This window comes from Lethenteron reissneri, chromosome 51 (assembly GCF_015708825.2).
Source record: "Lethenteron reissneri isolate LAM-NWPU_2019-01 chromosome 51, ASM1570882v1, whole genome shotgun sequence".
In the NCBI taxonomy this organism is placed as follows: Eukaryota; Metazoa; Chordata; class Hyperoartia; order Petromyzontiformes; family Petromyzontidae; genus Lethenteron; species Lethenteron reissneri.
In genome coordinates, this window is record NC_083829.1 from 8,676,367 (window position 1) to 8,704,053 (window position 27,687).

The window sequence follows — 27,687 nt, forward strand, 5'->3', positions numbered from 1 at the left end:
CCTACAGACTCCCGCGTCAAAAGGTGAGTAACGTTTTAGCTCCAAAAGGCGAACCAATCAATACTGCTTAGGGGCCCTCCATAAATGACGTCACGTACCTAGGGGAGGGGGGTCAGACATTTGTGACGATGTGTGACGGGGGGGGGGAGGAGGGGTTTGAGAAATGTGACGTCACATCAAAATGCGCAACTTTAAATAAATATAGACAACACGTTCTACTTAATGAAATATACTTTTTAATCAATGTTTTCTCTTACAACAGAGTGCAGCGCCACATTAAATACGCACTACAATGACAATAGTTTAAAGCGATTTGAAGCATGTTTTATTTTTGCGGGGGGGGGGGGGGCAGAGCTTTGTGACGTCATATTTGAGGGTGGGGGGTCTGACTTTTTGTGATGCCGTGTGACGAGGGGGGGGGGGATCAAAAATCGTCAAAAAACGCGTGACGTCATTTATGGACGGCCCCTAATTAAATATGGTATCAGCACGTGGTATTTTCCCATATATGCTGTGCATAGATGTAAGAAAGTGCGTATGTATAATAACAAAACAATGTAAAACCACAGCATCCAAGTGTGAGCGTATCTCAATATATACAATACGTTGGCACGGCACCTGCTCAAGGTGCGTTGCTCATACGCGCTACCGTGGGGTGTGTTTCGCTTGCATGGATTGTGAGATCAACCCATGTATTCACCCTCGCATGATACGCTCGGTGATTTGTGAATTAGAGCCAGGGGACTGTGACTCTTTGGACAGATCATCGCCCGGACTGCCACGTGGTCGTGTCGGGTAGTGCAAGGTCCGACCACGTCCGTCCAGTGCTCGCCGAATTGCATTGGCTTCCGGTTGCTGAACGAATGCATCGTAAGGTTGCACTCGTTACACGCAAAGTGCTTGCCACAAATGAACCACAATGCATCGCTTATCTCGTCAAGGAGCATGACACATTCTAGATTTGAAGCTTTCGTGACTGCAAGGATTCATATTCTTAGGTTTTTTCGGTAAAGTCACGTAGGTAAAACATTAAAATTAATAAAAGTAAAATAAAATAAAAATCACGACGTTTCGGAGGCAACACGGAAGCTTGTGTTGCCTCTGAAACGTCGTGATTTTTATTTTATTTTACTTTTATTAATTTTAATGTTTTACCTACGAGCATGACACATCACGTGAACTCTGGTCATCCTCGCAGCGGATTTTGGCTGGCCATCGAACAAAGACGGTCACTGAATAGCGTGCTATCAGATGCGCTTCTGCGGCCGTCTGGAACGCTCTTCCCTTCGATATTAGGAATCCACTGGTGCTATGCACTTTTAAATCTAGATTGAAAACTCGTTTTTTTCGAACTACTTCTTACACGCTTTTATTTAACTCACTCTGTCTGTCTGTTGTTGTTGTCGTTGTTTCCTCAAATCTTGTGACTCAATTTTTACCCACTTCCCAATGTGGTATCGACTGCAAACTTGGTATACTTATGTCATACTGATGACAATACTATATTCTATCATACAAAAAAAATAAGAAAGCATATGTTTAAAAACATTATTTTTTATATGTTATGTTTCGGCTTGGGTCTAATTGTCCACGGTAAACTGACGTTGGCTGTAATTGGCCACGGTCCCTTACGTTATGGCAAGCTTCGGGCCACTTCCTGGAGTCGTGGAGTTCTTCCATTACGAGTACATTTCATAAAAAGCGTGTTTTAAAAATATATGTTTTAAATATTACTTGTTGTGTTTAGTTTGTTGTCCTTCCCCCACACATTCAATTAGCACGGCTGGCTATGTATGGTGCGAAAGAAGTTCAACATAAACATACATTGAACACATCATCAGGTGATGGCTGCTGGGTTGAGCGGTGCACAAATTAAACGAAAGCAACTCAACAACACTGGCTATATAAAAAAAATTCACAAGGCGACGTTTCAGGTGATGACCCCTTTTTCAATGTCCTTTACGTACTATGAAGAGGGCCCATCCATTGCCCAAAACGTCGCCTATTATATATTTTTCCTTTAAAGCCCACAGTGTTGTTGACGCATGTGTACAGCAAAGCATTTCCCCATGTTTAAAGCAGTGAGACGCTTCAACTTTGTCCAGTCACCTCCGTGCGTGCCGGTGGTTCAACCGCCGTCGCCTACGAATGTCAACATATCCGACCATCTCACAACATCCGCCAAAAACCCCCGGCACCTTGCGAGTTGGACATATGCGACGTTGCACCGTCGAAAGGGATCCCACGCACCCACGACATTGTCTTCAGGATATGCATCGAGACCGGGGTTACGTATCGCTCACGTTGCACCGGACTTGGAATCGACCGCGTCTGTTCTTGCCTGTGGTCCATGGGGTCCCAGGCCAAGGGGTCCCAAGCCGTGTGGGTCCACAGGCCCCCAGACCATATTGGTATCTCATCACTCGTCGGTCACCACCTGGGATGGCATCGCTTTAGTGGTTCCAATTTATTCACTGCGACCAACGATGGCGATTTATGTGATGGCCATTTGAAACGAGTTGGTGGGGGGGGGGGCGGAGGGAGGCAGTGGGATTATCGAGTGATTGCCGAACGATTTGCTACTCTCGGCAGGTACCGATGCGAGATATTGGCAGCCGTTAGCGGACACTCAGGACTGTGACGTTTCTTTGACTGCGACCACATCCATCGTGGAATCCTCTGAGCTCAGGCAGTCCACTGCGACAGCGTACGGCGACTCTTAAAATGTAAGGGGGTAGGAGGAGGGGGGGGAAATGCAAAAATGTTAAAATCCGGTAGACAAGCTTCGCGTTTCGATTTAAAGCTTTCGTGACTGCAGGGATTCATCTTCTTGGTTCTTTCGGTAAAGTCACGTAGAATGGGAAAAATTATTTTATTATATTATTATATTATTTTATATTATATTCTTTTATTATGTTTTATTTTTCGTATTTTATTATTTCCATTCTACGTGACTTTACCGAAAGAACCAAGAAGAAGCTTCGCGTTATTTTTAATTATTATCACCACAAGTCATTTTTATCGTGAAATTAGACGTTAAGGCAACCCAAGGGGAACGTTTGGCAGGATTTAAAGCAGCGGTGCTCAACCCCAAGGGTGCCCTGCCCCTCTGTGCCGGGAACACCTTTAGCCTGTCGGGGAAGGGCACCGGGCTGCAGCATGGACACCGTGCAGGAGGAATTTCAAACGTGCGCGGTGGAAACGAAAGCGCCACGTTGCCGGCGAAATATCTAAATAAACCAAAACCAACACAGCCGCCATTCACCACTAAGTGACGGTGACGTCACCACGGCGCCTGTGCCAGGCCAGGTGCACTTTGAGGCTATCACGTGAAGTGTCGAATGCTCGCTGACAGGAGGTCACGGGACAGACCCAGCAGGTTGCATGGGTTGGCTGACGGAGATGACTGGTAGATGCACCAGCTGTACCTCCTATTGTGCCAACTTTCTGTATTTTAGCCGCCCAGCACTCCGCTCGTTGTTGTGAGCGTCGCTCCTCTGCCCTCAGTTGTTGTTGGAGGGCGCCTGCTTCCAGCTGCCCAGCAGCGTCTTTCACGAGCCTCCTCCATAGAGGCCGATCTTGACACCGCTAGTACCAGTCGTCAGCATGTCCACTCAGCTCCACATCCTCCCGTACCGCATCAAACACACAGCGTGACACAAACGCCTTTCGTAACGCCGCGTTGGATAAAGGCAATAAGGGTTGAGAACTGCCGCTATAAAACATCCAAATTGTCAGAAATAATGGAACTGCCGTTTGCTACATCGGCGTCCGTGACGGCACAAGTCCGTCGTGTCCGCCCCGCATGTCCGTGCCGTGCGCGATTGCTCCCTTACCGGCGACTGTTATGGCACTGTCCGAGTTGGCGTGGGTGAAGGCGTTGTCGTCGCTCTGCAAGTTGATCTGTGGCATTATATCGTCATACACAGGAGTCTGGCCATCACACCTAGACGAAGGGCCTGAAACCAGTCGCAAGCTTTACTGCAATATCCAAAGATAAGGAGTCGGCAGCCTTCAAGTACCTTCAAGACTTCTTCCCTAAGCTGGCTTAGGCAAAGGTCAAAGCCGGTGTCTTCGTCGGACCACAGATAAATGAGATCCTGGAGTTGCCATGAATTTCCCAAGAAGCTCACTAGTAAGGAGAAAGCGACTTGCAACAGCTTTGTCGCAGTGGTTTGTGGCTTCCTGGGCAATCACAAGGTCTTAAACTATGTGGAGCTGGTGAGAATGATGTCCCTCAAAGTCCACGTCCTTGATGCTCATCTTGATACATTCAAGGAGAACATGGGAGCGTACTCGGAGGAGCAAGGCGAGCGCTTCCACCAGGATTATCTGGACTTTGAACGCCGCTACCAAGGACAGTATAACGAGAACATGATGGGAGACTACATTTGAGGGCTGATTCGTGAAAGTGATTTACAGTATAATCGTAAATTCCAAAAAACTATTCACTTCCAAATCGTTTATAGTAATTTTGTATTACTTTAGTATAAATATATGTTAATTTAGATTAATATCTGGTTTTCTTCTGACTTAATGTGAACGAAAAGACACAAATTCGCCCGTTTTCTCATTTCAAATAGTTACATTTCAAAATATCACTGTCCTGGTCACAAAAGCAAAGTTTGTGGGGAATAATAGCCATTTTTTTAATACTTTTCAGGCATACGCAATTAGGAAATAACACTTACTACCCAGGAACAAAAATTGTGTTACATAGTGAATTATCAGAGCACTTTTGTTTGCATGTTAACCACGAGTACTGTTAGTGGTTAATGCGGGGGGGGGGGGGGGTCCACTGCTGCCCGTCAACGCTTCCCCCGTCGCGATTACGAACTATACTCAAGCCCTACACGTTAATGATTACAACAATACAACACTCCATGTATTTGTTTTTATTGCAGTTGCTAAATATCAATAAAATACAGATTTCCGTGGCTGCTCCGGCCTCTTCCAGGATTGCCTGGCCAGTATGGAAGAGTAGGCCAAATTTCCCGGGACAGGAGCTCTCTTAAACTCCCCACGCAGCGGAGGACCTTCAACCAGCGGCGGTTGAGAGCAAATCCTATTGGACATCTGCAACAAAGAGCTTCATGGCTCTTCGGATTTCTCCAGCCTCAGGACAGATTCCAATTCTGAGCAGCTGCAGGGCTGCTCCGTGCGTACGCTGCAATGTAATGTATCATTTGTTTTTCGTTGTGGTGGTGGTTGTTGTGGTTGTGGTGGTTGTTGTGGTGGTGGTTGTTGTGGTGGTGGTGGTTGTTGTTTACCGAGGTAGAGCCTCGCTCTCTCTCTCTCGTAGGGACCACCACCCCCACCACCACCACCCTACCCCCTACCACCACCCTACCACCACCACCACCCCACCCCCTACCACCACCCCACCCCCTACCACCACCACCCTACCACCACCCCACCCTACCACCACCACCACCCCTACCACCACCCCACCCCCTACCACCACCACCACCCCACCCCCTACCACCACCCCACCCTACCACCACCACCACCACCCCCTACCACCACCACCACCACCCCTACCACCACCCCACCCCCTACCACACCACCACCCCACCCCCTACCACCACCACCCCACCCCCTACCACCACCCCCTACCACCACCCCACCCCACCCCCTACCACCACCCCACCCCCTACCACCACCACCCCCTACCACCACCCCCTACCACCACCAACACTACCCCACCCCCTACCACCACCGCCAGCTCTGTCCACCCAGCGATGTGATTGGTGAGTGGTACACCATTGTGCGTGTGTTGTTGTTGTTTAAATCGTTGGAACATCGTGCAGATGAAGAGGTTTACTACAGCGATTTAAAGGGTTGACGAGGTGTGGTGTAATGCTGCGTGGTGTTGTCCCGCGAGTGTGAGATGGGACTTGTACGAGTATCTCCACGTCGGCAGTAATGAATGCGGTGCGTGTCTGTGTGTAAGTGCACACAGTGGGTGGCGAACGTACCTGCACTGTTCACAGGAGGCGCATTCCTGATTATGTCTCCGTCTACCTGTGCATATTCATAAGGCGATTTCGTTCTAGCCTGAAAGACTGTAAAAAAACAAGACAAAAATCAAGATTATCCTTCTGTCATTCGGCTTACTTCACCATTACTTCACCACTCTGGCCAGTGCCGGCCGGTGGAGTGGATGGAGGTTAGTCCAGGATCATGAAAACTAAGTATAGGTGTATTCATATTCTTAGATTTTTTCGGTAAAGTCACGTAGGTAAAACAATCTAAATTAATGAAAGTAAAATAAAAATGAAATAAAAATCACGACGTTTCGGAGGCAACACAAGCTTCCGTCTTCAGGTGGAACCGTCACAGCACGATAGCTGTAACCATTTACTTGATTACAGCAAGCATGCTGTGACGGTTCCACCTGAAGACGGAAGCTTGTGTTGCCTCCGAAACGTCGTGATTTTTATTTAATTTTTATTTTACTTTTATTAATTTGGATTTTTTACCTACGTGACTTTACCGAAAAAACCTAAGGATATGAATACTTGCAGTCACGAAAGCTTCAAATCTAGATTAAGTACTGTATAGGTGTTTTACCCTTTGTGGAAATACAACAGGAGGTGTTATGAATGTTCAAACACCTAAATAGAAACCTTTTGTCAGGAATCAAGTCTGCAGTCACCACATGTACTTCTGGTTAACATGCAAACATGCTCTGATAATATATATTAATACTGGTAGCAACCCACTGGATCCACCAGCCCACAGTGGATTATTGTGTCCGTCCGTCCGTCGTGCAGGGAGGGGCTGGGTGGGGAGGGAGGGGCTGGGTGGGGAGGGGCTGGGTGGGGAGGGTGGGGCTGGGTGGGGAGGGTGGGGCTGGGTGGGGGGTGGGAGGGGTAGGGCTGGGTGGGGAGGGGCTGGTCACCCTGTGGTGCCCTTATAAAACTCAACGTTTAACCTACTCACGCCGGCTTGTGCCCGCCCTCACAGTCGGGCATATTTGCGGAATACACCACGCCGCCGTTGACCCTGGCCATTGACCGAGCAACCCAACGTTCCTACCAGCTCCCTCCGCAGGAATGTGTTTGATAATGTATATTAATTGATAATGTATATTAATTGATAATGTATATTAATTGATAATGTATGCATTGGCTTCTTTAAAGAAGGCCATCTCTGGTGTAGGCCATTCCGTTTCAAAGACCATGCGTATGTTACCAGAGCATGTTTTTGTTTACATGTTCACAGGTACCGTGTGTGGTTAATGCAGTAACTTTATCCCTTGCAAAAGGTTGCTATTTGGTGTTTGAATAGCGTAACACAACTCCTGTTTTATTGCCAGAAAGGGTAAAACACATTATATTTACTGGGAAAAAAGCTGTCCTAGGATCGGTTCGGATATCACTCGCCACCAATTTTGACCGTGGGCAGGAACTGAATCCAGGTCGCCGGTTGCACGTAGGGCAGTGTTGCGAACCGTTGCACCACCGCTCCCTCCGCTCATGACACCCTTTACGAGTTTAAATGCCGATCGGCTCCTTGGTTATCACCCTGCACCACCTCGTTCGCCAAGTGTGGGGCAAGAGGCATCCCCACCCGCACCGTTGCCGCCTGCGATTGTGTCAGAAGCTTCCACACATTTAGCCAAACGCATAAATTCAGCCCTCTTGTCACACAGTCTTCCCAGCCCCTATCCCCACTTAACGTTACCCATGGCGGGCGGGGTTTATTTCACCATACTTCACCAGACGTGTCAGTGGGGGTTGGTGAATGGGTGGGATGGGGCGGGCGAATTCAGATATCACTTAGGAGCAGCGGTAGCAGTCATGAGCAATCTGCTGCTGCATGACGGCCTCCGCAAGCTGTGGTCGTCTCTCGCAGTCAGGCGATGCAATGCGGGTTACCCCCTCGCTCTATGCGGCGGTAGTAGTAGTCGGTGATGATGGGTTCCAAAAGAAGGGCGCAATCAAGACTCCCTCCGTGTAGCCTTAATGGACTGTTGGGACAGGTTGTTATTAGCGAGCACCTATGATGGTCGGCACTGTGACACACGAGGGGGTGGGCTGGCCAACACCAGACCTGGCCGCTTGCATCTGGTATTCATTTGAAGCCGAGTCGATCTATTGATGGCCCAGGACTGGTTCGGATAATCGCCACCGGTGTTGGCCGTGAGCGGGAATCGGACTCGCGACGCCGGGTTCATAGCGAAGTGCGCTACCCGCTACACTACCGCTCCCCACGGTACACCCAGAGCCGGCCCAGCCACTAAGCGACCCTTGCAATTGCAAAGAGCCCCGTGGCCAGCAGAGGGCCCCCTAGAGTCACTGCTAGCTCGTGGGTGAAAAACATCATACATCAAAGGGGCCTCCAACCAAATTTTGCTTAGGGCCCCCAAAGGTCTAGGGCCGGTTCTGGGTACACACACACACATAGCCCCACGTCTGACGACACAGCCGCAGCAGGCGTGAATTCAAACCGCGTAGCAGAGCGAATTTTTGGTCGAAATAGGTGAGCCGCATGTTACGCACAAACCGAACCCCGGCAATGCCGCTGGGCTGTGGGGGAGGTAAGGGGGGGGGCCTGCAATCCACCTGGGCAGCAGCAGCCACACGCGAGTTCATCTCATCACTGCAGATTCTAGATTTTAAGCTTTCGTGACTGCAAGGATTCATATTCTTAGGTTTTTTTCGGTAAAGTCATGTAGGTAAAAATTTTTAATTAATAAAAGTAAAATAAAGATAAAATAAATATCACGACGTTTCGGAGGCAACACAAGCCTCCGTCTTCAGGTGGAACCGTCACAGCACGATAGCTGTATATCACTGCAGCTTGAGTGCAGATGCTGGGTGGATTATCACCTCCCCATGATCGAGGCACCACCAAAAACTACAACCCCCTTCCCCCCCACCCCCACAACATTGGAAGTGAAAGCCACGTGGTCATTCCAGAGTGCAGTAGTTAAGCGGGTGCGTGTGTGTGTTTAGGAGTTGTGGGGAGTGTTGTAGCGGTTAGCGCATTGCGATAAAGAACATGGTGACCCGGGTTCGATTGCCGCTCACGGTCAACACCGGTGGCGGGTATCCGAACCGGTCCTGGGCCCCCCTACCCCTCCCCTAGGTCGAGTCAGCCTCAAATGAGTACCTGGTGCGGTGTGCAAACATCGCCACTGGGGAGACAAAGGCGGTCGGGCGTGGTGTTGGCCAACCACCCCCTCGTGTGGCCGTGTCGGCCTTCGTAGGTGCTCGCTAACAGCACTTGTACCAAGTCTGTTAATGCTATACGGGGGGGGGGTCTCTTTGTCTTTGCTTGGCAGTTCATCATTGTTCTTACCTTCGGAATAAAACTCCTTTATTTCAATGTGCTCGACAGTCAGGACATCGTTAATAGTGCTATACACCGTGTCGAGGTCGGCATCATCCTCCACAGCTGTGAACACAGCAAGACAGCCAGTTGCTTTCACTCATGTTATGCATTCGCACGCTTCGATGTTTCATCGGCAAGCTGATAACGTTTCCACAAGGCGACACTAAATAAAAGTTCAAAGTTCATTTATTAGGTGTAGCTCTGTGAGCCATTCGGCTCTTGAATCGGGTGCAACCGCAACAAACAAAAAACAAAAACATGAACAAGAAAACATCTTAAAGTGACTATGTGCAAACAGAAAATCAAAATACGCACCGCAACCCTCTCTTAATGATTGTACTTCATCAACAGCAGCAGCAGCAACAGACATTATCTATCCACTGCTGGGTGAAGGCTTCCCAAAGCAACCGCTACCTCTCGTGATCTTGTAAACGAACAAGTCATCTCTGGGATGGAAGTTCTCTCCTTTGAGTTCTACTCCAGCAGCAGTCTCGACCGCCGGTCATCATCCCCTCCTAGTGGAGTGTTTGCGCTCAAACCTCCATTCGTACATTTTCTCTGTACTTTCTTTTCTCTCTCTCGCAATTTCATCCGGATTGATTGCGCTGTCGGTCTCATTTCGTGCAGACGAAGGATCCGTGCGGATTTCGACTCGGAAGCGGACATTGTAGAGCCACCTCTGAGATCACTTCACGTTACATGTTGGCAAAGTTCCCCACCTGCTCTAGCCACCTGAGAGCAACGTTCATCGCATGACAGCCGGGCCGATCAGTTTGCAGCCGACCTGAGGTAAAACGGACTGGAAATAACGCGTTGAGATGCGTGTGGGTATATGGCACCGGATGGAAAATTGAGAAACTCCAGAGCAGGCGTCATCTGGTCGAACACCATATGAGACGAGGCTCTAAGAAAAATCTGTCTCTGGTGTGGACCAATCAGTTTCAAGGACAATGCATAAATTATCAGAGTACTGTATTGTTTTTTGTTTGCATTTGACGGCAAGTATTGTGGTTAATGTTAACATGATTCCTTGCAACAGGTGTCAGTTTTGTTGCGAGAAAAACTGGGAAACCCCCTATTAGTATATTTTGGTACTGGCAAAGGAGGTCCCATGATGTAGTTGCTCACCCCGAGCTCTCATTACTCTGATAATGCGTTGTCTTTGAACTGTGCGCCTTTTGGCGTCATCTGGTCGAACACCATATGAGACTAGGCTCTAAGAAAAAGCTGTCTCTGGTGTGGACCAATCAGTTTCAAGGACAATGCACACATTATCAGAGTATTGTTTTTTGTTTGCATTTGACTGCAAGTATTGTGGTTAATGTTGACATGATTCCTTGCAACAGGTGTCAGTTTTGTTGCCAGAAAAAATGGGAAACCCCCTATTAGTATATTTCGGTACTGGCAAAGGAGGCCTCATGATGAAGAAAGGTTACAGTTACGGATTGGTCACATTCTCAGAGGTGAAAGCTCAATGAAGGAAGTTCGGGAAGGATTGTATGTATATTGAGCTTCTTTACACTGTACGTAGCCAACCGTGATAATCGGAGCTGTGGGGGAAGGACAGCAGATTTAACACAAAAAGCACTTCTAAAGAAATGCGTTTTCAATCTCGATTTAAAAGTGTATAGCTCCAGTGGCTTCCTAACATCGGAAGGAAGAGCGTTCCAGACGGCCGCAGAAGCGCTCCTGAAAGCTTGCGACGCAGTGACCATCTTTGTTCCGATTGTTTAGCCAAAAGATCATCATCATCATCATGAAAGTCGAATGTTCGGTAGGAGGCCAAGAGACAGAGATAGATGCCGCTCGACATCTTGAAGGGAGGTTATATGGTGAAATGAAGACTTGTCAAGGTCGGACAAGATGCAGGGAGTTTTAGCCAGGGGGTGCCACTGGGCGCAGGACTGCAACAAAATCTCTCTCCACACCCGGCTCTCTCCCATCGCTTTCCTCTTTTCGCACTGCCCTCAGGTCCGATCTATTTTCTCCACCACATTTTCCCATTCCTCTTCCGCCACCCCCTACCTGCACCACCTAACGCCCCGAACCCCTCCACCCCCGCAGCCTCCCACCTCGCTCACTCCACCCCTTGGTCACTTACCCGATCACCATCCCTTCTCTCGCCCTTTTGTACCGTAGCGTTATCAAGCGCCTTTGTAAAAGGCGCTTGATAAATCCAGAACAGAATAGAGACAACATACGCAGGTGCTGTAGACGCAAGCGTGCCCGTATAAGTTGCAAATGTAGTGCCATAAGAGGGGAGGGGCTGCTGGGGGCTCTGGGATCCTAGGCAGATAAGCCATCGGCGCCAGGCGCTAGGATCCCAGGCACCCCAGACACTTAAGCCCCTTGGCGCCACCAACGGGGGGGCTGTGTGTGCTCTGTGGGGTATCTGGGGGTGCACACAACCCCACCCCTCGTTGGGGACGAGGCATAAAAGGGCAGCTCCCTGGCCGATCGGGGCCAGTCGTAGCTCAAGACCAGCCAGCTTAGGACCCTGGACCCCCTCGTCCCGCTGGGACGCTGTGAGGTCCAGTGGTGGGACTCTGGGACTCCCGGCTCTACGTCCTTGTAAGGGCGAGTTCCGAGGAAGCCAGAGTCCAGACCCGCACCTTGGCTGGGTCGGGTCAGATTAGCCTCCCCTAGGGTAATTGTAGCCGGAGGACCCCAGAGTGTAGCCAGAATAGTGTATCTAGGCTGTGTACCTAGGCTGTGTCGCTAGGCTGTGTATCTAGGCTGTGTACCTAGGCTGTGTATCTAGGCTGTGTATCTAGGCTGTGTACCTAGGCTGTGTACCTAGGCTGTGTACCTAGGCTGTGTATCTAGGCTGTGTATCTAGGCTGTGTATCTAGGCTGTGTATCTAGGCTGTGTACCTAGGCTGTGTCGCTAGGCTGTGTATCTAGGCTGTGTATCTAGGCTGTGTACCTAGGCTGTGTCGCTAGGCTGTGTATCTAGGCTGTGTATCTAGGCTGTGTATCTAGGCTGTGTATCTAGGCTGTGTACCTAGGCTGTGTACCTAGGCTGTGTACCTAGGCTGTGTACCTAGGCTGTAACAGAGTATCAGGACTGTGGGAGTGTCGTATTGTAATAAAGAAGTTACCTCTACAAGTGTCTCCGGAACCCATTACACAAACACGCAAAGCACCTTGACTGGTAATCTTGCATCCTGGGCGGCTGCTTTTGTACAAGGCGACTCCTGCAGCGGACATGACCAATACGCAAACCACCACGCCCACGGAAATGAACGCGAGCTTCATTGTTCTTGAGACATTGCCACCTACGGGGTAGGAATCGTTGTCAAGTGGCGATGGAGGCACTGAAGGGAAACACACAAACACACGGCACGGACACGGCATGGACACGTGGAGCCACGAATAGCGGTGCTCAAACTCCCCGCAAATAGAGGGAGAGTGTCCAGCCGGACGTTGCATGTACACGGCCCCTCTCTGTGTCAGTGCCACCGCTGTTTGGCCGTCAGCTTCGTCACACCGCCGGTCAGAGCGACTTGTCGAAAGGGCAGTGGGGGGGGGGGTGCCTCCCTGGGGGTTGCCCCTACGGTGGTGGCAAGACAGCGGTGGCAGTGAGAGTCGAGTTATTTCATCGCTAAAGTAACCGATGTATTTTTGTTGTTTTTTAATCGGTCAAAGTTATGTTTCGCTCGACCTCGTGCCGAGCGAGAGGCGCGATCTGTGACGGCCGGTCCTGGGCCTCCCCTAGGTAGACTCAGCCTCAAATGAGTACCTGTTGCGGTGTGTAAACATCGCCACTCGGGAGACGAAGGCGGCCGGGCGTGGTGCTGGCCACCCACCCCCTCGTGTGCCGTGTCGGCCTTCATAGGTGCTACTCGCTGACAGCACTTGCCCCGACTGTCTGTTAAGGCTCCACGGGGGATCTTTGTCTTTGTACTTACCAGCAATACTTAGCCTGAAGCACCGACGGAATATATGCTGGTGTAAGTTTCGACTACAAATTCGTAAACTCCAGTGTCGTTGGCGGTTATATTTAGAATGTGCAACGTCGCATTCTTGAAAGCGTACTTCTGCCGGTCCCCGCGCGACGGTATGCTCTTGTTTTTGTACCAAATAAAAACAACAAATTCTTCGCCAGTTTTGTTATAGACGAGATGCACGTGCTCGATTTCGTCGATTGAACGATTCGCGGGGAAGGCGACGCTGCCTCCCAGAGTTGCGCTCACGGGTGTATGGTCACCTTGGCAGAGCTGGACTGCCGCAGTTGCTGCAATCGACAGGCATTTATACTTAATTTGGAGCTTTCGTGACTGCAGGAATTACTCTTAGGTTTTTTTCGGTAAAGTCACGTAGGTAAAAATAAAGAACAATAAAGAACTGATTCTTCGGCCGTTGCCGATCATTGCTACAACTCAGTGGGCTCTCATGAAATTGTATTTTCCGAGACCAAGGTTCTCTGCAAACCTCCTGGCTACCATCAAAGGTTTGTACACGAAGCCATACAAATATACAAACACAGACATAATTTCAACCGTGATGACGGTTACAAACTGAGTAATCATTGGAAAGATGTGATTAACCATGCAAAAAAGATTTAACTACACTTATTTGCCAATCTTATTTGACAGACAACCATCACAGTTTTACCATGTCTAGTGGTGGTCTCCCTGTTACAGGTTGAGTCACAAACCGCACCTCTCCATAACAAAGGCTCAGCCTTTGTTATGCAGTCTATTCTTAGTCTTAAGCCTCACCTTACCATATTAATAAAAGTATGCGGCCCTTGCTCCACCACCTCCTCCAACCATTATATAAACGGAGTGGTGGCTTCTGCAATCTCTCATTTACTTGATACAGCTGTCGTGGCTGTGACGGTACCACCTGAAGACGGAAGCTTGTGTTGCCTCCGAAACGTCGTGATTTTTATTTTATTTTACTTTTTAATGTTTTTTACCTACGTGACTTTACCGAAAAAACCTAAGAATATTATATAAATAATAATAGAAATACAATTATAAATTACGACCGTCACAGCTGAATTTATTGTATTATCACAGTAAATTCAGCTGTGACGGTTCCACCTGATGACGGAGACTTGTGTTGCCTCCGAAACGTCGTGATTTATTATTTTATTTCTATTATTTTTATATATATATTTATTTCTTATTATTTATTTTTACCTACGTGACTTTACCGAAAAAACCTAAGAGTATCACACTTAATTTGGAGCTTTCGTGACTGCAGGAATTACTCTTTGGTTCTTTCGGTAAAGTCACGTATAAAGAGAAAATAATCAATTAAATACTAGCATACGACGTTTCGATTGCAACACAAGCAATCATCATCAGGTATAAATGAAATAGAAACACAAATCTAGTAGACTTAGAAATGTAATGTAATACAACAGAGAGTCGGATAACATAACAGTCAACACCCTACCTGGTTGATTACGTTCTTCCTGAGAATGCAAGATTTGAGAAAGAGATAAAACACAGAAGCAGAGACATATAGACAGACATGTAAGTAGAGACAGATATCACAGAGATACATAGAGAGAGAGAGATACGTACAGGCATTTCACACAGCAAGGACATTGTCTTAAATTCACCACGCCGCGGCATATATCAATGGGCACAAATACGGATAGTCAATCTAGATTTGAAGCTTTCGTGACTGCAGGAATCCATACTCTTTGTTTTTTTCGGTAAAGTCACGTAGGTGTAAAATAAAATAAATCACGACGTTTCGATTGCAACACAAGCAATCATCATCAGGTGGGAAAACCACACCCATCCCCTCTCTCTCCCGCCTTGCCCCTCCCCCTTTCTTACCTATATAACCTCTAACCACGGCAACTCTCTCTCTCCCACTTCAGTAACAAAAATTATTGCTGTGGTTTTCCCACCTGATGATGATTGCTTGTGTTGCAAAAGAAACGTCGCGATTTATGTAATTTCATACCTACGTGCCTTTACCGAAAGAACCAAAGAGCAGGGCTAGTCAGTTACTCAATTAAGATTACACATTATAATCGTTGCCCCCCCGCCCTGCCTACCCCCCCCCCCCCTTATTGACAGACGGGGCTGGCGCTGAGCTGCTTTGCGCCGCGCGCGGCCAGCTGCCACGGGGGGTGCCCCTCCGAATATTGGAGACGAGACGTCAGCGCGAGGCGCTCCCAGTGTGCGCCAAGACGCCCCCCTTTCGTGCGGTGCCGTGACGTTCACGTGGCCATAATGTGCGCGCCCGTGCCAGCGCCAAAGGTCGCAACCGGGTACCCGTACCCTACCCGATACCCGGCTACCCGTACCCGGCCGGGTACGGGTACCCGTTTGCGACCCTGGTGCGGCCGAGTACGGGTAGTCCGTGAGTCACTGGTGAGTAACTGTTTGTCACTCATTTCCCAACGTCTTGTCTCTTCTCACAATTCAAGTTCCTAGAATCAACCCACCCGCGCCTGCAACATGGCTTCATCCCAGAGGTCGCAATCAGGTACGGGTAGGGTAAGGGTATCGGGTACCTGATTGCGACCTCTGGGATGAAGCCATGTTGCAGCCGGGTACGGGTAGGGTACGGGTACGGCCGGCTACAGATCTGGCTGTTATTTAATAAAGTGGCTGTTATTTTTTTATCGCAGTGCCAAAACCAGCGCAACCGAGGACGTGGGCACGCTTTTCTCACCGGAGGCGTCGGAGTTTAAAAAACGGCAGATAATCACTACGTCATCACTATTTAAAATAGCAAAATGTTTGCACATTCTTGCATAACATTACGTTATGCAAGAATGTGCAAAAAAAATTGCAAAACGGGTTATGCAAGAATGGAAAATTACTGTACCGTACTTACCACTCCAATGTCGAAGACTGCATCATGGGGTGATGCATATACACGTGCAGTATTTCCATTGTTTAAGTCGTATGCAGTGTACAATGTACCGTGTCAAATATAGTCGGGCATATTTGCAGAATACACCACGCCGCCGTTGACCCTGACCATTGACCGAGCAACCCAACAACGTTCCTACCAGCTCCCTCCGCAGGAATGTGTTTGAGGTCCGCCGCCGTCCCTCTTATCGAGCACGGTGCGTTGCGGCTCTTGAAATTTTGAGGTTTAAAAACATTTTTCGAACAAATATGGCTCTTGTTGTTGTTGTTGTTTTGTTTGTCTACCAACCTCCCCGGTCGATGTTGAATGAAGTCCGGTGAGGCGGAAACTGGGGTGATCCATCCCAGATATGACGGAAACGTCGCTCAATTTGGTGACATTTCGTCAGAGTTAAAGAAGGATTTGGATACAGGAAAGAAATTCAAGCTTGCTGCCTCCGCAGTCAGATTAAGAATACACGGCCATCCCACGACAACTTAGAAGGAACGGTTGTGCCAAGCATTTATTTTTTTATTTTTTTGACTGTGGCAGATAATGATTGTTAATTACGACGGGGTGAAGTGTGGCATTGCAAGCTTTACGTGACAATAGAATCGACCGGGGTAATTCCACCATTGGAACCTCATTTGCCAGTAAAAAATATGATAATTGGTTTTGTAGCCTTTTATCTGGCAACAAAACTGACACCTTTTTGTTTAGTATTCACTTTGACGGTGTTTTTTTGTCAACACAGTTTAGAATTGTTTTCAAGCTATTTATTTTAAATGTAATATCACCTCCACTCAAGTGGGTATATCAAAACACTGCACACTAAAATAAAATGCAAAGACAATCAAGTCATGTTTAATTAAAAGCCACGATAAAATATGGAGACTTGCAATTCCCTCCCAAACACACCGAGGCTCGCAGCGTGTGCGTTTTCCCCTTTTTTCTGGCAACAAAACTGAAACCTTTTGACAAGGATTCATGTCTGCATTCACCACAAAACTTGCAGTCAAATTAAAAAAAAAACACTATGATAATATATGCATTGTCCTTGAAACCGATTGGTCCACACCAAGGGGACGGCTTTCTTTTGAGCCTGGACCCAATTGGTGCTCGACCAGAGGACGCCAAAAGGCGTACATTTGTTTGCATTTTGACCGCAAGTATTGTGGTTAATGCAGACATGAATCCTTGTTAAAAAGGTTTCAGTTTTGTTGGCAGAAAAAATGGGGAAAACCCCTATTATTATATTTTGGTACTGACAAAGGAGGTCTAATGATGAGTTCCAGATCGTTGGGGTAACGCTTAAGAGAGTCGTGGTGAGGTCCTGCTCTGAGCAGCGTAGTGTTTGAACCCGGATTCGAACCGAGATGCAAAATTCGCGACAGCAGCCGAACGTTCTCATCTCTGAGTCACGCGACTAGCTAATTTTTTTATTATAATTTTGAAAATGTAAACACACGCAAAATCTCGCGTGTGCGTTTTCAAGCCACAACGCACCCAACGCCGACGACCGATGGCAGCTGAGAGAAACTGGGTGTTCCGTGTGGAGCTTATCACTGCTAAACATTTGGCAGTGTTGCGCGCAGACACTGCGATAACCACGTGGGTTTTTGCTGGACCGCACACGTTCTTTCTCAATCGCACCTACAAGTTGCTTTAAAAGCATCGGGAGAAAATTTTTTTTGAGCGATCGATGTACTACGCAGTGTGTTTTAAAAAAAATGTTTAATCAATTATCGTCTGGCATATGACAACCCGTGGAACAGTATATTTTCCATAATAGAGGTTTATACATTTATATTTGTGTAATGACACATATTTACGCGATCTAACCCAAACAACTTCTCTATGAGATCTCTTTTACCAGTGGCAAAATATAGTAGTAGGTTTTTACCCTTTTAAACTGGTACAAAACTGACACCTTTATTCAAGGCATCATGTTTGCAATAACCACAACACAAGTAGTCAAAAAAGCAAACAAAAAGAAGCAACTCTGATAATGATAATAATAATGCCTTGAATAAAGGTGTCAGTTTTGTACCAGTTTAAAAGGGTAAAAACCTACTACCAAACAACTTCTGTTATGGATAACCTTTGGAACGTTGGTCGGGTCTCGGTTTGTGGGCTTCGCTTGAGTCGTTCCCTTTGGCTCGTCTACGAAAGAATTTAAGTCCAATTTTTCGATTTAAAGCTTTCGTGACTGCAGGGATTCATCTTCTTGGTCCTTTCGGTAAAGTCACGTAGAAGGGAAGTAATAACATAATAAAAATAAAACATAATAAAATAATTCTCACTATTATTATTTTATTATGTTTATTATGTTTTTATTATTTTATTACTTCCCTTCTACGTGACTTTACCGAAAGAACCAAGAAGAGGAAAATTTAAGTCCACTATGCATTGTTCACTGTTGGTGTGAGGGGCATGTCATTTTCACGTTCACAATACTGTAGCTATTTTTTTTATTTTACCAGGTAAGGCCCACTGAGCGAAAAGCTATTTTTAAGAAGCGACCTGTCCATTACAAACAATAGCTCAACGAAGTGGCTTATCATCATGTGCAAATTTATAGCAGACAAAATTTAAAATGCGTGTTGTTTCTAAATGTGGAGGGGAACACTGGAGCACCCGGAGAAAATTCCACGCAACGATGGGGAGAACACGCAAACTCCAAATATACAGCAGCAGGCGTCAGGGTAGGGATCGAACTCACGACCCTCCTGTACACCAGGCGAGGGAGATAACATCTCGCCATTGGCTAACCAGTGCTATCCCGTCTGCCAATGAGTTAACTATATTCAATATATCGGACACCTTGTTAATTCGACACATATGGGGCTCTGGCCTTGCCGAATTATCCAATATTCCGAAATATGTGCAATGGTACTTCCTTGTGCCTCCTGCCCCAATAAAAAAAGAAAAAATATATTTTCCAAACTCTTCACACACCAACAACAACAACAACCACCATTCGCCACTAAGTTGCGGTGACGTCACCACGACGCTTGTGCCAGGCCATGTGCACCTTGAGGCCACGTGAATTGTCGAACGCCCGCTGGCAGGAGGTCACGGGGCAGACCCAGCAGGTGCCACGGGTCGACTGACTGAGACGACTGAGACGACTGGCTGATGCACCACCTGTGCCCCCTACTGTGCCAACTTGCTGTGCTTTAGCCACCCACACACCATACGCATTGACACACACACCCTGCATCAATTATATCCAAAACTTTGGATTCTGTCTCGCAGACTAAGGGATTTATACTTCAGTCCCTTTCTATTACTTATTGAGGTCGATGTAGAGGACATTTCTGAGAGGGTTTGGCTTGCACGGAGTGCGTAAGCAGGGTAAAGTCCAAAGCGACGGGTCTGCACTGATGCTCACCACATGCTCCACCACCAGACCGAGTCGTTGTTTTGGTCGCGGTGCGTGCCGACATTGGACCATTCGGAACGGCAATTCGGCTCATGGCGAATTGGTAACACTGTATATATGCCGAGAGCTCAGCCGTGCCAAGTTATCCCCAATGATCAAATACCGGAATAACGACGTTTTACTGCATTGTGCATGTACTTGTGTTTTCATTTCCATTTTTGTGTCTTCCTCAATGCACCCAATAAACGTTACTTATCCGAGTCTGCATCCTCATGCAGCGTATGGAGTTCATTTCCTCTCGTCGCAGTCGGCGGTGTCAGGCCTTGATCGTTCGTGGAAGCAATCGTAGTGGCCGTCACGCCTGATTGTTTCCGTCCACTCATGGTCACCGTCGACTAAAACTGCAATAAACACTTCGGTGTGGGGTAGGTGGTACAGTCCGTTCTCCTACAACGCCGCGTGTCTTCATAACGCGAATTGGCTACAACACGATTGAATGAACAGAACCACGTGACGCGAGGTGGAGTTAGCGGTTGTAACGGCTGCCTCGGCGTAGCATGGCACAGGACGGGATGCTGCTGGATGCTTTTAGACGCTACCCACCGTGGCTCAGCCTGCGAACGCATCTCACGTGTTATCGTTGACTGTGCTTTACCCTATATTACAACGTGATGTTTCCATTACGCGGTGTTCTTCAGGAACACAACTACCGCATTATAGGGGAACTGACATTACATCCGGTTAGCACGGTTGGCTACGTACAGCGCGAAATAAGTTCAACGTGCATAGCACACACAGAAGTACATTTTTGATAATTGATTTTTTTTTACCCTTCTATCTGGCAACAAAACTGACACCTTTTTTTACAAGGAGTCATGTTTGCATAGACCACAATACCTGCAGTCATAATGCAAACAAAAAACATAACTCTGATAATGTATGCACTGTCCTTGAAGTTGATTGGTCCACACCCGAGACAGCTTTCCTCAGAGCCTCGTCTTTTTTGTTCGTCGCGAATTTCATCGACAAAATTAAAAGTGTCTATTATAGATTTGAAGCTTTCGTGACTGCAAGGATTCATACTCTTAGTTTTTTCGATAAAGTCACGTAGGTAAGAAAAAAATGAAATTACATTTAATAAATTATTTTATTTTTTAAAATCCTTCATATTAAGTTCACTTGCTTGCTTGCTTGCGCGCTTACGACTGTGCAAATCTTTCGGTCGTTTTTTAACCCACTTCCCGTGATCCAATCGAGCTGACATTTTGCACACAGCCTCGTTGTGCGTGACAATTTATTTTCGTGAAAATAAATTTTCAAAAATTTTCCACTTTTTAGGGAAAAAAAATTCATATTTAATTTAAAATACCAATGTGATAATAATGAAACTCTTACTCAAGAAAAACAGAAATGAATAATAAAATAAAACCGATGCCACGCATATAAAGGATTTATAGTGAAAAACTTTGTTTTTACGGGTTAATTTTTATTAATTTTATTTTCATTTTTTTTACCTACGTGACTTTACCGAAAAAACTAAGAGTATAAAAGTGTCCAGTCAAGGTCTTGAAGTTATGATATGTGGGAAACCATCAAGCCTCACCAAGAAATGATCGCTTGACAAAATATCAGATAGTCTCGTCGCAGGAGGTGGCCCGGTAGTTCAGAGGTCAAAGCGCTGAGGGCCTGGGTTTGAATTCAGGTTACAGCCACCTGCGATTAAAACCGGGCTCTCTAGCCCTGTGAGTTGATGGGTTGCAGCCTCGTCACTCATCACTGCACGTGAAAAAACCCATCGTAGTCAATTCGTTTGAGGCTTAATTTCACTGACGCGCGACGCCGGGAGCACGATCGGGATATAAAAAAAAAGTGTAGGAAGTAGATTTTTCAAAAAAGGGTCTCCGGTTGTCAAAACTGGAAACAAATCCGAATAATTTGACATCGTGTGATTTTTCTCTTGAAATTAAATGCAAGTGTAAGTATAGTTTAGGATGTAAATACAGCACCACTGTTTTAGTGGCGATGTAACGATTCGTACGGGACGTGTGGATTCACACTCATTTTTCACTGTCACCCAAAACCCTTCTGGGAAGTCGCCAAAATGTGCCTCATGACTTGGACCTGCAGGCCCACAGGGTGAGAAGACTGAAACAACGCTCAAGTAAAAAAAAATAAACACTCCAAGTCCGATGCAACTGTGAACCCTCCCGGCTTACAACTTCCCCATGAACCATGGGCAGCGTTGAGGCGGCTTATCAACGTCAGTGTGATCTTCTTCGTTCTTTCGGTAAAGTCACGTAGAAGGGAAGTAATAAAATAATAAAAATAATAAAAAATAATTATATTATATTATGGTTTCTTTTTATTATTTTATTATATTGTGGCTTATTTTTATTATTTTATTACTTCCCTTCTACGTGACTTTACCGAAAGAACCAAGAAGATGAATCCCTGCAGTCACGAAAGCTTTAAATCGAAATTTAACATCAGTGTGGCCTCTAGGCTCACGTTAATGCATGGCTTCTGTGACACTTTCTGACATGCGGTGCGTCTTTGGCACTATTTCACGCGCGACGTTAACCGTAGCGCTTGCAAGTGGGCACGCACGAAGCCGTACGTCCCTCGGCCACAAAGAGACCACGCGGGTGGGTTAGCGGCTTGACCCGACGGAGGGCAAGACCCGTTCAAAGTCACACGTTTCAGCACACAACCCGAACGGCGCACTCGATGTGATCACGTGTGCACATGTGACAGCGGGACTTTCACGCTTTTCTCACCGGACAGCAGAGCCGCAATGCAGAAGAGAGACAGAACTCGGCCCTCGGTCGGTTCAGACGACGTCATGTTGTGAGCCAACCGCCCCAAGCGTGAACGCGTTTGCCCGTCCACCACCGCGGCCGCAGACCTGTGGCGTCAAAGAACGATTGCGCGTATGGGGTCGTGTGCGCGTGCGCCCGTGTACCCAGCCTGTACACCGCACAGAACCACGCCTCCCCTCCCCTCCCCTTACCACGGTGGGCAAGATTAGTCCGCAGCAGAGGAAGCTTTTCGCAATAAGATATGTAGAAAAGCAAACCCACGGGCGGCCACAGGGAATTAGAGGGTTGGTCAATTTTGACGGTAGAATTCTTAGGAAACAAAGAGTATGAATTCATTATTCCAAAAATAATCATAATTTAGGACACTCGGGGGCAGCTGAGCCATCCTCATGGCCAACACACGCACGGTATTTAACAAGGGCGGCCGCTGGGTGTGAACCGCGAAACCTCTGCATCAAGCGCCAAATAGTCGACCATGTCACCACTCAGTTGTGTCTCCGTCCGTCGGTGTCCTCTGGCACCACATTCTAATTTGAGCCCAGCATGGAGTGCAGTGTTATTTGTGGCGGAAACTTGGGACTCTTGAGAGATGAAGCTACGAGATGATTGGGGGGTCTCGAGATGTGGCTTTGTGGAGTTGAAGGGATCGAGAGAAGTGACGATGTTCTAGAGCAGGACCAGGGGAGTATTCCGATCAGAAGGTTCGCCGATTTTTCTGGGTCTTGCATCTTCACGCGGCGTATGAAGCAGTTCATTTCCTCCTGTTGCAGTCGGCGGTGACCCGCGTTTCAAGTTTCAAGATTCATTTATTTGGTATAGCCCTGTGAGCCATGCGGCTCTTAAGTCGGGTGCAACCGCAAAAAAACTAAATATGAACACAGAACATCTTAAAGCGACGACGCGTAACAGAAACATCCTGGAATAAACCAGCAAATATTAAAAAAAAACGTATTAAAACGCTGCGTGCAAAAATCCCAATAATGCGTTGGTCGTTTGTGGAGGCAGTCGTAGTGGTCGTCGCGCCTTGACGATTTCCCTCCATACTCTTTGGTTTTTTCGGTAAAGTCACGTAGGTAAAACATAAAATTAATAGAAATTAAATTAAATAACAAATCACCGATTTATTCTTTTATTTTGTTTCTATTTGTTATTGTCGATTTGTTATTTTATTTTGTTTCTATTAATTAATGGAAACAAAATAAAATAATAAATCACTGATTTATTATTTTATTTAGTTTCTATGAATTTTATTTTTTACCTACGTGACTTTATCGAAAAAACCTAAGAGTATGAATCCTTGCAGTCACGAAAGCTTCAAATCTAGATTTCCCTCCACTCACGGTCACCGTCGACTCAAGCAATGACAATAAGAAAGTTAACAATTATTTTCGTCACTAAGTTTCGCTCACAAAAGTGACAGTGCGCAGTCAACGTCATGAACTCACGGTGAATGTGAGAACGCACGCATCACCCAGGAATAATCCATTGACAAAATATCGGGTTGTCTCTTTGGAGGAGGTGGCCGGATAAGCTAAGCGGTCAGAGCGCTGAGGGCCTGGATTTGAATCCAAGTTACAGCCGCCTACGATTAAAACGGGGTTCTCTAGTCCTGTTGAGTTGATGGTCTCCGCCTTGTCACCCATCACTGCCATCATCCTAATTTGGTTTCACACTTAATTTGTCTGAATTGATCTTCTTGGTTCTTTCGGTAAAGTCGCGTAGAAGGGAAATAAAAAAATAATAAAATAAAATGAAATAAACTAATTTAATAATATAAAATAATATAATAAAATAATATCATAAAATAATAATTTTATTATTTCCCTTCTACGTGACTTTACCGAAAGAACCAAGAAGATGAATCCCTGTAGTCACGAAAGCTTTAAATCGAAATTTGTCTGAATTCCTTACAAACGTCACTCTCAGTGGCAGGATGGATGGGAAAGTGCTGTCCCCTACAGTGTGTGTCTATTGCCACTTGCACGGATCTCAGAGGTGGCTCTTGAGGCGTGCAACAGATGTGAATTGAGCACGTTGCTTAGAGGCGAATGCTTGATGTGAAGGGAGTTCCGAGAGGGTCAGGGATGTTGGTGGGGGGGGGGGGGGTAAGGAGCCAAAAAGCAACAATATCAAAACACAAAAAAAATGTTCCTTGATGGAAACAAGGCAGTGGAGGGGCGGTCTGTACAGTGAAATGATGAATAAACAAGTATAACCCGTAAAAACAAAGTTTTTCACTATAAATCCTTTATATGCGTGGCGGCTAGAGTCCTCTCGTCCTCTGGCTTGAGATGGCTGCCACCTATGGGTCAGATGATTGCATTGCACCATTAAGCAATTGGTAATTAAATATAAAAATTTTGTCCTAAAAAGTGTAAAATTTTGGAAAAAAAATTTTACGAACATTAATTGTCACGCACAACGAGTCTGTGTGGAAAATGTCAGCTCGATTGGATCACGGGAAGTGGGTTAAAAAACGACCGAAAGATTTGCATGGTCGTAAGCAAGCAAGCAAGCACGCAAGCACGCAAGCAAGCAAGCAAACTTAATATAAAGGATTTTAAAAAAAGGAGACAGAACGGAGGAAATCTGATCCAAATTGCTATCAATGGGCAAGAAACCCACACAGGGGTAAGACGGCATCCCGATTGGGTGGAGCGGTCGGCGCGGTGGTGAGACGCACTGTGGCCTGAACCAGGCATCGTTTCGATTCCCGGACACGGCTGCCATCACCTCGCCGGGTTCATAGCATGAGGCTCCAACGGGTTAAAACGCAGACAAACTATCGCAACCTCAGTGTACTCGCACATTGCAACCACGCCCGTGCCTTCTGATACATTTTCTGAGCGTACCAAATATAGTCAGCTCGTGGCTAAGCAAGCGCCCCGTCGTTGCGCGCTGAGCGGAAATGATACCCGGTCTTTTAGGCACGGGACAGCAGCTCTGAATGTGGACACCCACGTCCGCCTCCCTTGTACGTGCGCAATTTGAACTTCCTTCGCGCCGTACGTAGCCGACCGTCCTAATCTGGGCTTTTCACACGACAGCTGGCTTGCGGCGGCGGAAGTGTTTACAGCGGTTTCGTGGCAATGTCGCCAGCGAGCATGGGATTCGGATTTCGGTTCCTGCTGGTTCAGTTGTTGTTGTTGTTCAAGTTGCGTGCGTCAATAGCGCACGTGAATCGCATGCGCGGTTGTGCGACAAAAAACAACTTTGTTAAAAACAAACTAAAGTTTGTTTAACACGTAGGCTTTCGCGACCAATGTTATTCATAATCAACGTTTTTGGGTTTAGATCGCGTTTATTTATAAATGTGTTGTAACCCTCCACCACCCGACACGGCCAATCAGTAAAAATGTGTCACGTTGACAAAGACAAATAGTTCACTGCTTTAGCCCACCGGTGTGTTGAAGCCACAACATTTACAATTTGAGTACGACGTTTCGCTGGTAATTGCAACCAGCATCATGGGGCAATTCGCCAGAATGGTGAGGCTCTGCTGTGTCTCTATATATATAAGAACGGGAGACACAGCAGAGCCTCACCATTCTGGCGAATTGCCCGATGATGCTGGTTGCAATTACCAGCGAAACGTCGTACTCAAATTGTAAATGTTGTGGCTTCAACACACCGGTGGGCTAAAGCAGTGAACTATTTGTCTTTGTCAACGTGACACATTTTTACTGATTGGCCGTGTCGGGTGGTGGAGGGTTACGACACATTTATAAATAAACGCGATCTAAACCCAAAAACGTTGATTATAAACTAAAGTTTCCTGACATTTTTTTGGAGGTAAAGGTGCAGCCCTGAAAGTGCCTGGCCACCTCACTGTTGGCGGAAGGGGTCTCCACTAGGGCAGCTCAATGGGGGGGCTCTCTCTAGACCCTCGATGGTATTTTTGGCTCATCAAGGGACCCCTTTTTGGAAGTATTAAGATGAAACAAAAAAACGGCTTCACCCTATCTGGAATAATCCAGGAGGTGTCAAGATGTTCAAAGACCCAATCGATACACCTATTACGAGGCATGAAGTCTGCATTAACAACACACAGAACTTGTGATGAAACATGCAAAACAAATCCGCTTTGATCATGTATGCATTCTCTACTCTTTGGTTCTTTCGGTAAAGTCACGTAGGTAGAAATAAAATAAAATAAAACAAATCACGACGTTTCGATCGCAACACAAGCGATCTTTATCGGGTGGGACAACCACAGCAAGAAAATGCTCAAGTCGGCGGGAGAGCTGTTTTATTTTATTTTATTTCTACCTACGTGACTTTACCGAAAGAACCAAAGAGTATGGATTCCTGCAGTCACGAAAGCTTCAACTCACGTGTGCATTGTCCTTCAAACTGATTGGCCTACACCAGAGTCTCGATGTAAGTCACCGGGAACCAGACTGAGACTATAAACTCACGGACCCTGGTGGGGACAACGTAGCGAAAGCACAAACGCTTAAGTGTGTGGGACACACCTGAAGAAGGACGCTTGTGTTGCGCCCGAAACGTCGTGATTTTATTTTGTTGTTTTTTCATAATTTTTTTCATTTATTTTATATTTTGACCTACGTGACGCACCTGAGATTGACAAAAATGAATAACTCGTGGATTTCCCCTTAAGCCCAAATTAATACTCTAAAAACAGTTATACATCGTTATTCTGGGAAATACTCTTCGGTTTTTTCTGTAAAGTCACGTAGGGGGGGAAATAAATAAATAAAGTAGAATGAAAACAACTACAATAAAATGTAATCTATTTTTTGTTGTTTTCATTCTATTACTTATTTATTAAACTTTTCACCTACGTGCCTTTACCGATAAAAACAAAAAGTATGAATCCTTGCAGTCGCGAAAACTTCAAACTTGAGAACCTGGCTTAATCACAATTCAGTCTACGCGAGTCTACGGGTCTCGATGCGAGTCTGTAAGTCACCGGTGACCAGGTTGAGACCACCAACTCACTGCACGGGAGAAGCCAGTTTCACGACCAACTGCGGCTCAAAAAAACCCAGATTTAAACCCAGGGCTCTCAGCAGTGTCGGTTCAGCGCTCTAGACTTTTGACCACATCCGGTCCACCTCAGCGGCCTATTCACTTTCGTGAACAGAATTTCACGAAATAATAGCCACGACAAACGTGGCCGTACTTGCTGCACGAAGGAAAAGCGTCCGTTTTCACAGCGGGCGGGGGAGAGGGGAAACCTTTAGAGTCGGGTTGGCCACACAGAGGTCATGTGGTTTATGCTCCAGTGTCTGAGTTCCTTGATCTACATTCAAGTGACCTATCATGCTCTCCGTTTCATCAGAAATA

At 46.6% G+C, this 27,687-nt stretch overlaps 1 protein-coding gene across 2 annotated transcripts; it reads right to left on the bottom strand.

Moving 5' to 3' along the window:
• Positions 1–1,165: 1,165 nt before the first annotated feature.
• On the bottom strand, positions 1,166–22,460 carry LOC133355529 (uncharacterized). 2 transcript variants are annotated; one of them, XM_061572864.1, is made up of 5 exons: positions 22,336–22,460; positions 9,310–9,405; positions 5,979–6,065; positions 3,837–3,959; positions 1,166–2,718 (listed from the first exon to the last, which is right to left on the bottom strand). In XM_061572864.1, exons 1-5 carry the CDS (start codon positions 22,400–22,402, stop codon positions 2,630–2,632), a joined length of 462 nt encoding a protein of 153 aa, XP_061428848.1. In that variant the 5' UTR covers positions 22,403–22,460; the 3' UTR covers positions 1,166–2,629. The 2 variants fall into 2 exon arrangements, with proteins under 2 accessions (XP_061428848.1, XP_061428847.1); XM_061572863.1 differs by lacking the exon at positions 22,336–22,460 and adding an exon at positions 12,489–12,951.
• Between the last annotated feature and the right edge of the window lie 5,227 nt (positions 22,461–27,687).

What these genes read in the sequence shown, in the direction of transcription:
- LOC133355529 (XM_061572863.1), bottom strand. Translation starts at nt 12,774, where the DNA reads ATGCAACGTCCGGCTGGACACTCTCCCTCTATTTGCGGGGAGTTTGAG. An exon ending in GCCTCCTGTGAACAGTGCAG is followed by an intron (nt 3,960 to 5,978) that starts GTACGTTCGCCA and finishes GACTGGTTTCAG; the next exon opens with GCCCTTCGTCTAGGTGTGAT. An exon ending in CAGTGCCATAACAGTCGCCG is followed by an intron (nt 2,719 to 3,836) that starts GTAAGGGAGCAA and finishes TTACATTTTAAG; the next exon opens with AGTCGCCGTACGCTGTCGCA.